This window comes from Corvus hawaiiensis, chromosome 15, assembly GCF_020740725.1.
Source record: "Corvus hawaiiensis isolate bCorHaw1 chromosome 15, bCorHaw1.pri.cur, whole genome shotgun sequence".
Classification (NCBI taxonomy): domain Eukaryota; kingdom Metazoa; phylum Chordata; class Aves; order Passeriformes; family Corvidae; genus Corvus; species Corvus hawaiiensis.
Genome location: NC_063227.1, coordinates 18,632,572 through 18,647,195, shown reverse-complemented (window position 1 = coordinate 18,647,195; position 14,624 = coordinate 18,632,572). Strand labels below are relative to the sequence as shown.

Genomic DNA, 14,624 nt, shown 5'->3' with positions numbered 1-14,624 from the left:
GCCCACCTGAGCGTCCTCGGGCACGGGGCTCGAGAGGGACAGAATGGTGATCTCAGGGGCATTGTCGTTCTCGTCCGTGATGTCTATTTGCACCTCGCAGTGATCGGTCAGCCCACCCCCATCTGTCGCCTTTAGGCCAAAAACATATTTATTTTTCTCCTCGAAATCGAGAGGACCTGCTGTCCTGACCTCACCGCTCTCGCTGTCGATAGCAAACAATGAGTGAACGTCTTCCGGGACATTGCCGAAGGAGTAGGAGACCTTCCCGTTGGAGCCCACATCCGCATCTGTCGCCCGCACCTGCAGCACCAGCGACCCCACCGGGAGATTCTCCGCCACTTGCGCCTCATATAGGCTTTTGCTAAACACGGGCGGGTTGTCATTTAAATCCGTCACGTTAATGCGAACCTGGACTGTCCCAGACCTCGCCGGTTCCCCACCATCCACTGCCGTCAGCACCAGATTAATGGAACTCTGCTTCTCCCGGTCCAACGCTCTCTCTAGGACTAATTCCGGCTGCTTCTTGCCACCCGGCTTTTCTTTCATTGACAATGAGAAGGAAGGGTTGCTGGTGAGCTGGTAAGTCAGCAGCGAGTTTCTTCCCACGTCAGCGTCTCGGGCCATCTCTAGCGGAAAACGAGCACCGGGAAGCGTCCATTCACCGATCTCAAGCTCCAGAGCAGCACTGCTGAAAGCCGGAGAGTTGTCGTTCACGTCTTCGATGGACACTTCAACGTGGAAAATGTTCAGGGGGTTCTGCACCAGCGCCTCGAAGCTGACAGAGCAGGACGCCGACTCGCCGCACATCTCCTCCCGGTCCAGCCTCTCATTCACGTACAGGTTCCCGTTTTCCTCATTCACCGTGAAGTATTTCAGCTGCTTTTTGCCGGCAGACGCCACCTGCAGCTTGCGCGCCGGCAGCTCGTCCGCGCTGAGCCCCAGGTCCCGCGCCAGCGGCCCCACGAGCGAGCCTCTGCCCAGCTCCTCGGCGATGGAGTAGCGGACCCGCTCCGCCGCCGCCCGGCACCACACGCACAGCAGCAGCGCGGCCACCAGCGCTCGCCCACAGCCCGCAGCGCGCCTCTGCCGCCGCCTCACCGCCATTCTCTCTCGCCAGCGCTCGCCGCGCTCCTGCCTCCTGCCGCCGCCTTGCCTCCCTTCCAGCCGCTCTCGCCACACAGCGCAGGGGCCGCCGCAGCGCAGCGAGCCCGCTCTGCCCGCCTCGGACGCCGCTGCTCCCCGCCCAGCGCCGTCTCTCGCCGCCGCCGCCGCCGCTGCTGCCCGTGCCGCTGCCGCTCTGGCCGGCGCCGGGCGAGCGAGCAGCCTGCGGGGGCAGGACGCGGCGGCGGCGGCGGCTCCAGCACCGCTCCTTGGCGGCCAACAGCGGCACCCGGAGGCGCCGCGACGCCGCTGCAGCCGCCGGATGGCCGCGCTCAAGGGGGCCCGGCTTTGGGCGGGGCTCGGGGGCTGTGCTGCGTCTGGGCTCTCTCCTCGATTGCAAACAGCGAGCGCAGCAGCACTTGCTTGGTGTTCATTTACCTGTCTCTATTTAATCCGACAAGTAAGTCAAACTAAAGCAAAGGTTTATTGGTGTATGCTAAGATAGGAGAATAAGATTTGCTCTTTTATCAGCCACAAAATTTCCTTCTTTTGCATGTCTGTACCATAAGGGCTGAAATCGGAAATTGCAAAGCCAGTTCGAGATCTCTTAGAACCAAAAAGAGGCCTGAGTTTTAATAGACGTTCACAAATCAATGAGTCCTCCACTGTGCCATGAACAGCACTTTGTGGACTACCTTAGGAGGTGGTCTTGCAGTTTTACTCTAGACGTTTGGCTTGGTGAGCACACATAGACCTAGGCAAACCTTCCTCTTTACAGCTCCGAATATCTCAGGTGTTTATGGGAACTGCACCTGCACTCGGACAATTGTTACAGATGTGATGTTCCGCAAAAGATCAGACAACACACGGTAGCTTTTGACAACTAGCAATGCCTGAGTTAGAAACCTACAGAAATGTACGGGTCAGGTGCAATGGCATTTCATAGCTAAATCTTTTTAACCAGAAGCTGCTCAAATTGCATTGTACTCCAACAGAAGTAAAATGCTGGGGTCCTCTGACCTTATCACCAACCATATCGACCTGGCAGATTCCCTTCTGACGTTCTCATCATTTGGAAAAACATATCATGGAGGGTATTGCACTACGATCACACCAATAACAGAAGAACATTTGTCTGCAGAACACTCTGAAAAGAAGCAGAATTCTCACATCTCCTGTCTCTCATAACTGCTGTAGCATGAACAAGTGACGCTAACACACAACAGAGTGATAAACATTTGCAGATTATGACTGTCATGACTTTCTCTTAATTGGCAACACGTGTCATGAGAGGATAATGCAGTATTGATGTCTTTGGAAAATCATATCAGGGAGATACATGGAAGCTGATTTGTAGGCCTGTTTTAATAACTAGGACAAATTAAACTTTTTCTCATTTTTTAAGCCATTTCAAACGATACTACAGTGACCTCTTCCACTCACCATGTCTCTGGACAGACAGAACTCTTCTCCCTGTCCAAATATCACACAAGAGGAAAACTCTGCAGACAGACACCATTAAAAGAAGAGTTGCACACGAGTCTTTTCAGATCCAAGGACGCATGCAGAGGTTATCCTGCACATCCCATTTCTTTGAACAAATGTAAAATGTTGTAAAGGGCATAAGCGATCAGCAGATCAATCAAAGACCCAGTCTTCAAAGTATCAACTCAAAGGCAACATCACCTTTCTTCAGCACATGAGCTTTTTTGAAGGTACACGACTCTGCCACTTCTAATGCAAAAAGTGCTGTACCTACCCCTTGGCCATTTGAATCGAAACCATGTGATGTCAAAAAATAAAACACTTTTATTTAGAGAAGGCCAGCAACAAACCCTGCACATGCCTCATCACCAGTACTCCTCACACACAGCACCCCCAAGCTCCTCCACATACACGTCACAGCTCCCGTGGCTATCATGAATCTTCCAACTTGGCAGAGAGACTCTACCAAAAGAGGAAGTCCACAGACAACCTCTCTTTACCATGGATAATATTTGACTTCTTGCCATGTGTACATAACAAGCAAGAGGATTTTTTCCATTAATATCTATGCAAGTGTTTCCTATGAGAACAAGTGAGGGAAGAAGTTACCACCTGCAGAAAGGAGGAATCCTAACTTACTCTTCCAGATGATTAGGCAGACTAAGCACATATTTCAGGTATTTAGTCGGTAATAAGTACACAATTAGAACCTCCCAAATTTCCAGGTGCAGCATTTGCCATGGGACCATAACTAAGCTATTAGTTAAAAAGAACAGAATAATGTACAAAAACACAATTAAGAAAAAAATTAACATGGTGTGATATTGCAGAAAGGCACCAAGCAACGAAAGGACCAAATTACATCTCTTGTGCCCTTCCACTGGCCTTCACACATAGCTCCCAGGACTCTCCTCCCTGACCCTTCAAAACTTCCATTGAGTTTTTTAACCCCATAATTGGCAAGTACATGGAATCAAAATGCCAGCTGCCTAGAGAAAATATCTCTAACAGGCACCATGATCAGGCCACGTAGAAAGGAGAGGTGCATTTCTCTGCAAGGTTCAAACCGCTGACATTTCAGATGATGTGAACTGTAGCAGGTACACAAGAAGGGCATCTCATTAGTGAAAGGTCCACAGGACACTTACACAGGAGCTCACACCAAGGACCATAGCTACTGTGCAATCTACTTGGATGCAGAACCATGATTGTTTCCCTCAAATAACAAATAAGAAAACCTGAAATTTTCCATCATCTTTACATCTTTTAGACATTCCACATTATACCAGACCAAATTTTACACTTACCCTGTTTTTCACCCTGCCCAAACATCACACAAACAGAAAGCTGTCTTTGCAGAAAGACACCTTTGAAAGAAATCTCATGCACGCACAAGTCCTCTTACAGAGAAGAAAGATCAAAACATGGATGAATGCAAAGAGATTTCTCTCCTTATCAGAAATATAGAGTGTTCTCCAGTGCACGATATGTAGCTCTGATACAAGCCCAGTTGTCAAAGTATCTGCTCAAAGACACAATCATCCTATTACAGCACAGAGCCAAGCTGGAAGAGATGATTCTCAAACCTTGATGTAAAGCGTATATCTGTGTTCAGTAATAGCCATTCACAGGAATCACCATGCATCAGAAAACCCATCTAGATAAGAACCTTCAGGATTTTCTTTCCTCTTAATGGCGAACAGATAGACATTGTCAAGGGCCAGTTGCTGCCTGGACCATTCCTCTACATGGGACTCAAAGATGACAGCACAGACAAATGCAAAGGAATTTCCTTGCTGACGTGCATTATCATAGAGAAACATAAAGGCTGAGAACAGAACGAAAGAAGAAAAGTGAATTTGAAACACCTAAGAACCTCACGCAAGTAAACTCGTGCTTCTGGGAAGAAACTGATCCTACCAATAACTTAACGTTCATTTCCTAATAACTTATTAACTTAATCCATCAATTCAGAAGAAACTAACAGGAGAACCAATATCACGTCAGGAAAAACAATGATAAACGACCTGGCACCTGATAAAAAGAGAAAGAACTAGGCTAAAAACTTCCATCCAGGAGCACCCTCCCTTCACCTACTGCACCCAGAAGTTTAAGGCTCTGCACGCACGCCACGTCCACCTCTCCGCGGCAAGAAGCACCAGAACACGGCGCATCCCTAAGCGAAAGTTCACCTATTTTAGAAAACCTACCAATACAAGCAACAGAATATGATGGAGAAAGGGCAGAAAAGCATCAGGGGAAAGCATCAAGGAGACAATCGTGCCAGACAAACTCACCGAGGGAGCGGCGGGATCCGCGGGGCGGGAGCCGGCAGGGTCCTCCTCCCCGAGCAGCGGCGCGGGCTCGTCGGGCGGCGGCCGGGCCGGCAGGGTGTCGCAGCAGCTGCCGCCCGAGAAGCGCAGCTGGCTCTTGCGCGAGTCGGCCGTGAGCGACACCTCGTGCGAGTAGGACTGCAGGAAGGCGCGCACGCCGTCGATGCCCACGAAGTGCGAGACCGGCACGCCGCGCAAGACGCCGCTGTCGGCCGCCAGCAGCTGCTCGCGGCGCCAGCGGCGCAGGCGCAGCGCCAGCAGCAGCAGCAGGAAGGCGACGAACAGGCAGGACACGGCGGCCACGGCCAGCACGAGCCAGCGCGTCAGGCTGCCGGCCGGCTCGCCCGGCGCCGCCGCCTCGGCCGCGCTGCCCAGCTCGGCCAGCAGCTCGGCCACGCTCTCGGCCAGCACCACGCTCAGCGTGGCCGTGGCCGACAGCGCCGGCCGCCCGTGGTCCTTCACCACCACCACCAGGCTCTGGCGCGCCGCGTCGCGGGCCAGCGGGAAGCGCGCCGTGCGCACCTCGCCGCTGTGCAGCCCCACGCGGAACAGCCCCGGCTCCGTCGCCTTGGCCAGCTCGTAGGACAGCCACGCGTTCTGCCCCGCGTCCGCGTCCACCGCCACCACCTTGGCCACCAGCGCGCCGGGCTCCGACGAGCGCGGCGCCAGCTCCACGCCCGACCAGCCCCCCTTGCCCGATGCCACAGGCGGAGCCGCGGGCGGGTAGAGCACCTGCGGCGCGTTGTCGTTCTCGTCCACGATCAGCAGCCGCACCGACACGTTGCTGCTCAGCGCCGGCGCGCCGCCGTCCTCCGCACGCACCCACAGCTCCAGCTCGCGCACCTCCTCGTAGTCGAAGGAGCGCAGCGCGTACAGCGCGCCCGTCTCCGCCTGCACCGACACGTACGACGACAGCGGCGCGCCCCGCACCCGCCCCTCCCACAGCCGGTACCGCACGCGCGCGTTCTGCCCCCAGTCCGCGTCCGTCGCGCGCACCGTCAGCACCAGCGCGCCCGCCGCGTTGTTCTCCGCCAGCCGCGCGCTGTAGCGCTCCTGCGCGAACACCGGCGCGTTGTCGTTCACGTCCAGCACCCGCAGCGCCAGCACCGCGCTGCTCTGCAGCGCCGGCGACCCGCCGTCGGCCGCCCGCACCGTCACGTTGTACTCCGACACCTGCTCCCGGTCCAGCTCTCTCGCTGTCACCACGCTGTAGTAGCTGCCGTGGGAGCTCTGCAGCCGGAACGGGACGTTCCCGTCGAGGGAGCAGCGCACCTCGCCATTCGCCCCAGAGTCCCGATCATGGACGTGCAGCAGGGCGACCACCGTCCCCGACGGCGCATCCTCAGAAATCTCACTCAGTGCCGACGATACTGTCAGTTCAGGGGCATTGTCGTTGACGTCTGTCACGGAGATCCTGACTTTGGCCACATCAAATAGCTCTCCGCCGTCCTGTGCTTGCACCTCCAGTTCAAGTGAGGAAATTTTCTCGAAGTCTAAAGACTCCTTAAGAGTTATTTCTCCTGTCTTTGATTCAAGGTCAAGAAGTTCGGATGCCCTTTCTGAAATTCTATGGAAACTATATTTCACGTGTCCATTCAGACCCTCATCAGCGTCGGTGGCCGTGACAGTGACGAGGACAGAGCCCACGGGCACGTCCTCGGGCACACGCACCGTGTACTCCGCCTGGCTGAACACGGGTGCGTTGTCGTTCGCGTCCAGCACCACCACACGGATCCGAGCTGTGCCCGTCCGTGCCGGATCGCCGCCGTCGCTCGCCCTCAGCACCAGCTCGTGAAACGCCGCCTCCTCCCGGTCCAGCGCCTTCGCCAGCACCAGCTCGGGACGCTGATCGCCGCCGGGGCCCGCCTGCACGGCCAGCGAGAAGTGCTCGTCGCCGCTCAGCTCGTAGCTCTGCAGGGAATTCCGGCCCCAGTCCGGGTCGTGAGCGTCTGGCAGGGGAAACCGTGACCCTGGGGCTGTTGCCTCGCTCATCCTCCGTTCCAGGTCTATTTCCTTGAAATTCGGTGCATTGTCGTTAACGTCCATGATCTCTACTTCAATTTCATGAAACTTCATTTCCTCCCCCACTATCAGCTCACAGCGCAGCACGCATTGCTGCACACTCTCGCACAGCTGCTCTCTGTCGATCCTCTCCGCCGTCACTAAATGTCCCGTCTTCCCGTGCAGAGCGAAATACTGCGTCCTACCTCTTTCAATAATGCGAACGCCACGATCGCTGAGCGCCGGCAGCTGCAGTCCCAGGTCCTTGGCCACGTCGCCCACGAACGAGCCCTTGGGCATCTCCTCGGGCACCGAGTAGCGCAGCTGCCCCCACGCCGCCTCCCACGCTGCCAGCAGGACGGCCCAGAGCAGAGCTCGCTGCCGCCGGCCCCAGCGCCTCCCCGCCGCGCACATCTCAGGCGCCGGCAGCTCTCCTCCGCAGACCACCGATGAGCCTCTCGCTTCCAGCCGCTGCCGCCGGCAGTCCCACCGCCTTGCTGCAGAACTGATCCACACCGATGCAGTGATCGCAAGACCGCCCGACCGCCGAACCAGGAATGCAGCGATCCCGTGACAGAGCCGGTCCGCAGCGGGCGGGGCTGCCGGTAGCTTTCCGAGCTTCCTCTCGCTCCTCTCGGTCAACAGCGGCGCCCGCAGCCTCCTGCCGGCACTGCAGGCACCGAGCGCTGCCGAGCAATGCCGCCCTGCCTTGTTCACGGGAAGCTCGCGGGAATGGGACAGTGGTCTCGGAGACGTGCGTTCCCACCCATCGGGAACCTCCCGCCTCGGCTTTTCTACAGCCGATCTCTTCTTTGATCACCCAGCTGATCACTAGACACAATTATTACGCCTTCTGAGGTTGTGGTATTCCTACAGCACAGGAAAACTTTTCCTAAAACTGATAAAATATAATGTTCTTCGAATATGGCATGCAAAGTATTACTAATATTATTTCATCAGACCCCGAAGCACAATCTCCTTCCTGCAACTGCACAGCTTTTTAGACCTTCTTCAAGGACTTTTTCCTCAGCCATTCCGTGCTTAAAACAGCGCCATATATGATCTGAAATACTTAGGAATAGTCGAAATGCTCTCTTCCTGCATTCCCCAGTACAGGGACCACCCTAAAATTTTGGACCTTCTTCTATTGAAGCTGCACATCTGAGGTTGCTCTGACCACTCTGACTTCTCCCCATTCTCCAGGCACCACTTCAGACGTGTTCCTTAGAGCTTTACACCCTAGGGGCGGCGCTTACACCTAATTCTCCTATGTAGAGTAACTCAGAAGCAGAGAGCAAGGAGCCATAAAACAATAGAATCATTAATGCCAGAAAAGACCTCCTACGTGATCAAGTCCATGCATTCTCGCTTGGGGGGTAATTTCAGAACACTAAAAAACCCAAAAGAAAACAAAATACCAAAACATAACTTAAGAAAAGTCGTCAGGTTATATGATAAGGAAAGAGGAATAAAACACTAAAAAGATGCTTTGAAATACACAACACAACGGTTTGGAGTCGTTTTGTGTAGGGTTTTTTTGGTTGTTGTTTGATTCTTTGTTACTCTGTTTTCTTTGTTTATGGTTTATGGTTGATTTTTTGTTTTTTCTTTGCTCATTTGTTTTATTTCTGAAATGCTAAATTATCCTGTCCCGGTGGTGTAAACGTTTCTATGGCATCTTTTCCTCAAAAGATGTGAGCCATAAGGCAGAAGTATAAATTCTCTATTCAGGGAGCTACACGCAAATTTCCTTTGGTACTACAATATTTAAACAACATATAGCAACGGCTCTTTTTTCTAATTATCTATCAGGTTTGATTACTCTGCGCTGAAAAACAACAGTCAACAAGGTCAACTAGCATAATTTGCAAAATTCCAAAATACTGAAGACGAAATCAGATTGCTAGGCTTATTTTCTCACAGGAATCTAATAAAACCTTCAGATGAAGAGAAATAAGACCTTCACCAAAATTGAAGAGGCAGGAAGTGCCATATCGCATGTGCTGCAGCCAAAGTAAACAGGGAAAATAGTTAATGAACGAAACCAAAGAGCCTTCTTCCGCCACGACGCTCATAGGAAAGGCTCAGAGAAAATCAGCGTGCGAAATTACAGACCTGTGGTGGGTCAGATTCGGTGGGCTGCTCTCCCACGACGGCGCTGCTGCTGCCCGGGCTCGGCTTCTCGCAGGAATCCCCGCCCAGAAGCTCCTCCGCAGACAGGATGGGCACCGGCGGCGGCGGCCAAGCGGCCTCGGGCACGGCGCGCGCCGGCGCCGCCACGCACAGGTTGTAGGAGTAGGGCAAGGTGCCCTCGCAGAAGTCGGCCGGGAAGGCGGCGCCGGCCACCGAGAAGCGCTGCGCGCCCAGGCAGCGCAGCACGGCGGGCGGCCCGGCCCGCCGCAGCCGCGCCAGCACGGCCAGCGCCACGCTCAGCACCAAAAGCGCCGACAGCAGCGCCAGCGCCAGCACCAGGTAGAACTGCAGCTCGCCCGCCGCCGCCTCGGCGCCCGCCGCCCGCTCGCTCAGCTCCGGCAGCGCCTCCTGCAAGCTCTCGGCCAGCACCACGTGCAGCGTGGCCGTGGCCGACAGCGCCGGCTGCCCGTGGTCCTTCACCACGGCCACCACACGCTGCTTGGCCGCGTCCCTCTCGGACACGGCGCGCGCCGTGCGCACCTCGCCGCTGTGCAGCCCCACGCGGAACAGCGCCGGCTCCGACGCCTGCACCAGCTCGTACGACAGCCACGCGTTGCGCCCCGCGTCCGCGTCCACCGCCACCACCTTGGCCACCAGGTAGCCGGCCTCGGCCGAGCGCGGCACCACCTCGAACGGCGCCGCCGCCGGGGCCACGCCTCCCGCCGCCGCGCCACCCGCCCCCGCCGCCGGCCACAGCACCTGCGGCGCGTTGTCGTTGCGGTCCAGCACGAACACGCGCACCGTGGCCGTGGAGCTGCGCGCCGGCGAGCCGCCGTCCTGCGCCCGCACCGCCACCGCCAACTCGCGGCACTGCTCGTAGTCCAAGGAGCGCTGCGCGTACAGCGCGCCGCTCCGCGCCTCCACCGACACCAGCGCCGCCGCGCCCGCGCTGCCGCCCGCCAGCCAGTAGCTCACGCGCCCGTTGGCGCCCGCGTCCGCGTCCCGCGCCTGCACGCGCACCACCAGCGCGCCCGCCGCGTTGTTCTCCGCCACGTACGCGCTGTACGCCGCCTCCTCGAACACCGGCGCGTTGTCGTTCACGTCCGACACCTCCAGCACCAGCTCCCTGCTGCTCCACAGCGCCGGCCTGCCCCGGTCCCGGGCCACCACCGTCACGCGGTGCTCGGACGCCTCCTCGCGGTCCAGCGCGCTCGCCGTCACCACCTTGTACGAGCCGCCCGACGACGCCACGATGGACAGCGGCGCCTCGCCCGACAGCTCGCAGGACACCTGACCGTTCTCACCGGAGTCTCTATCCCGAACTTTCAGCACGGCTACCACGGTGCCGGTCGGTGCGTCCTCGGGCACGGGGCTCGAGAGGGACAGAATGGTGACCTCTGGTGGGTTGTCGTTCTCGTCTGTGATGTCTATCTGCACTTCGCAGTGATCAGTGAGCCCACCCCCGTCCCTCGCCTCGAGACCGAAGATGTATTTACTCTGTCCCTCGTAATCGAGGGGACCCGCTGTCCTGACCTCTCCGCTCTCGGCGTCGAATGCAAATAATGCGCGGACGTCTTCCGGGACATTGCCGAAGGAGTAGGAGACCCGCCCATTGGTGCCCGCGTCCGCATCTGTCGCCTGTACCCGCAGCACCAGCGACCCTACCGGCAGATTCTCTGCCATACGAGCCTCATAGATCCTTTTGTTGAACACGGGCGGGTTGTCATTTGCGTCCGTCACATTGACCCGAACCTGGACAGTCCCAGACCTGGCAGGGTCCCCTCCATCCACTGCCGTCAGCACCAGATCAATGGAACTCTGCTTCTCCCGGTCCAACGCTCTCTCTAGAACTAATTCCGGCTGCTTTTTGCCACCTGGCATCTCCTTCATGGCCAGAGAGAAGGAAGGGTTGCTGGTGAGCTGGTAAGTCAGCAGCGAGTTGCTTCCTGCGTCCGCATCTCGGGCCATCTCTAGCGGAAAACGAGCACCGGGAAGCGTCCATTCACCGATCTCGAGCTCCAGAACACCCTTGCTGAAAGCCGGGGAGTTGTCATTCACGTCTTCAATGGCCACCTCGATGTGGAAAACGTTCAGCGGGTTGTGCACCAGCGCCTCGAAGCTGACAGAGCAGGACGCCGACTTGCCGCACATCTCCTCCCGGTCCAGCCTCTCATTCACGTACAGGTTCCCGTTTTCCTCACTCACCGTGAAGTATTGCTTCTCCTCGCTCAGCCGCAGCTTGCGCGCCGGCAGCTCGTCCGCGCTGAGCCCCAGGTCCCGCGCCAGCGGCCCCACGAGCGAGCCTCTGCCCAGCTCCTCGGCGATGGAGTAGCGGACCCGCTCCGCCGCCGCCCGGCACCACACGCACAGCAGCAGCGCGGCCACCAGCGCTCGCCCACAGCCCGCAGCGCGCCTCTGCCGCCGCCTCACCGCCATTCTCTCTCGCCAGCGCTCGCCGCGCTCCTGCCTCCTGCCGCCGCCCTGCCTCCCTTCCAGCCGCTCTCGCCACACAGCGCAGGGGCCGCCGCAGCGCAGCGAGCCCGCTCTGCCCGCCTCGGACGCCGCTGCTCCCCGCCCAGCGCCGTCTCTCGCCGCCGCCGCCGCCGCTGCTGCCCGTGCCGCTGCCGCTCTGGCCGGCGCCGGGCGAGCGAGCAGCCTGCGGGGGCAGGACGCGGCGGCGGCGGCGGCTCCAGCACCGCTCCTTGGCGGCCAACAGCGGCACCCGGAGGCGCCGCGACGCCGCTGCAGCCGCCGGATGGCCGCGCTCAAGGGGGCCCGGCTTTGGGCGGGGCTCGGGGGCTGCGCCGCCTCTGGGCTCTCTCCTCGATTGCAAACAGCAAGCGCAGTTGTTCTTGCTTAATTCGACACCAAGCCATTTGTATCTCAGATGCGCTGTCTGCTGCTTTTAGGGCAGCGTTTTGAGTCGCATTGAACAGTAAGAAGCAAATATTCATGACAGGGCAGTAAAGAACAAAATTCAGGTGCTCTTAATTAAATCACAGCACATCTATAGCAGCAATAAATGAATATATAGATAAGACTATAAGAGCTTTTTCGCACTTCGTCACATATTCTAAATTCTTCTTTCACTACCTAGGATGAATTAAACCTAAAGGAATGTAAGCATTCTCTATGCCAAGATAGCCGATTAACGTTTACTCTTTTGCTTCTGATTCATGAAAGTTCTTTCATCGGCATCTCTATTTCTGAGGGCCTCACAGTGCGAAAGTGCAAAGCAATGTTGAGTTCTTCATAGATTCAAACGATATTTTCAGTTGGAAGTGTTCTTTAAAGGTCACTGAATCCACACCTCTGCCATCTGCAGGAACATTTTCTGCTAGACTTGAACAATGGAGGCGTATCCATAACTTCTCTGGGCAATATGTTCCATTTTCTCACAACCCACACTGTAAACCTTTCTCCTAATCAAAGCCTCACCTTTTTCACTTTAAAACACTTGTCCACTGTCCTATGACCACCAGCCCTGGTAAAAAGAGCTCTCTCCATCTTTCCTATGAGCTTATTTTTAAATTCAAACAGCAAAAATAATTTGAAAAGTATACACAGAGTCATCTTTTCTCTATGCTTGAAGACCTAAACTCCTTCAGTCCTCCTGCATAGCGGAGATGTTTCACCCTCAGATCATTTTCATGATGTGTATGGTGACTCTACCATGTGCATTTCAGATATTGGCCCAAGATCTGCATGCAGTCTATGGTCTCACAAAAGGAGTTGAGTTGGGGGAAGGACCTCTCTCGACCTGCTGGTCAGAGTACTTGCTGTGCAGTGCAGGATACAATTTGAGCAGCAGGTGCCCATTGCCAGCCCATGTCCCATCTCATCACCCACCAATAACCCAAAGCACTTCTCTGCAAAGCTGTTCCCTTTCTCCTACTCCCTGCTGTAACTGGGGATTGCCCTAACCCAGCTGCAGGACTTCGCTCTTGGCCTTGTTCAACTTGCTGATATTTGCAGGAGGCCACTTCTCCAGCCTATCCCTCCTTGGCATCTCTGCCCTCTCGTGAATCATCTCAAATTGGTGTCAGCTGCACATTTGCTGAAGGCGCACTCAATCCCATTGTCTGTGAAGGTACTGAGTAGTCTGGTCCCAGTAAGGACTCTTGAGGGACTACACAGGTTACTGCTTTCCACCTGGACATTGAGCCACTGTCTACAACACTTTGGAGGTGACCATCCAGCCTGTTCCTCAGCCATTTAACAGCCTCCAGGTGCATGCCCAGCACGTTCCTCTGGGCGATGACCTGGGGGACACTGCACACGTTCTCCCGCTGGTCCCTGGTCTGTTCATGGAAACCTTGGCTGGGCTGGGTGGCCACTCTGTACTTTGAGGACTGCAGCAGAGATGCTTCTGCATTATTACACTACAGACAAAATATTCCTGCATGAACACGCACGTGTTTATGAAACCCTTTCCTCTTTACAGCTGTAAACATCACAAGTGTGTGTGGGCACTCCATCTGCACTCGGACAATTGGCACAGATGTGACCTTCCACATAAGGTCAGACACTCTGAGGCTGAGCTCATGACAACAAGCAATGCAAGAGTTAGAAACACATAGAAATGAACAGATGCAATAACATCTCGTGGGTCTCACTTGCTCTACAGAAGCAACTCAAATCACACTGTACTCCATCAGGCGCAGGTTTGTGTTATCTATGACATATGACAAGCAAGGCAATGACCGAGTTCTTCTACAGCCTCACACACAGAGCTCCCCTGTCTTCTTTTCCTTCTATGCCATGCAACTGGAAGGTTTTGCTTGTGGCCATATCCTTACTGGTCAAATTTATCATGAGATGATAATGCACTACAATCACACCAGAAGGGAGGTACCCTTATCTGCTCACCAGCATTCTGAGAAGGAAATGAAGGATTCTAAAGCACACAAATGATAAACAACCAAACGAAAAGATTAGCAGTCATCCAACAGAGAATGGCTCATCAAACCATTGGCTGAGAGGGAATCTCCTCCCCGTCTTTATCACATGTACTTTTCCAAAGAGATGCAACGTCTACTAAAGTCATATTTACATCTATTTCTCCCAACAATAACAGAACACAAAGTCACTCTCATATCTCCTGCCTTCCACGCCCACTGGAGCAAGAGACATTAACACATGATACATTGCTAAGATAAGATAAGTTGTGGATAATAGTAAGTAAACGCACAGACAGAGTAAATCGAGGAAAAACAAAACAAGAAACCAAAACAAAACACCCCAAAAATAAATCAGATAAGGCAAGGAAGCATTAGAAGAGAAAAAATACTCAGAGGTGCTCATGGTGAAGTCTTCTCAGCTTTAATTATAGGCATTGAAATTCATCCCTGAGGGCACCTGGAAGTCACTGAGGTCTTAAGCTCTAAGGGTGACCCTAAAGACTTACATTGGACTACAGGATAGGGGGTACATGGGAAGAATTAGTCCTCTCCTCAGCAAGCTTTTTCTACCCTGTGGCCTGCTCACCTTGCACGATCATCAATCCATCATTTTAAACAACTTCTCATTGGCCTCTTTCTCAAGGTAAATCTTCTGACAAATGACAACAGA

At 55.2% G+C, this 14,624-nt stretch overlaps 1 protein-coding gene across 1 annotated transcript in view; it reads right to left on the bottom strand.

Annotated features, from left to right (window-relative positions):
- The window catches only part of LOC125333968, a 96,087-nt gene extending 84,429 nt beyond the window's left edge, over positions 1-11,658 (bottom strand). Inside the window, exons 1-2 of the mRNA XM_048320300.1 lie at positions 9,036-11,658; positions 4,884-7,730 (exon numbers count right to left, since the gene is read on the bottom strand). Of these exons, the coding sequence (XP_048176257.1) occupies positions 4,884-7,730; positions 9,036-11,489 (5,301 nt within the window). The 5' untranslated portion in view covers positions 11,490-11,658. The remainder of the gene's footprint in view (positions 1-4,883; positions 7,731-9,035) is intronic.
- Between the last annotated feature and the right edge of the window lie 2,966 nt (positions 11,659-14,624).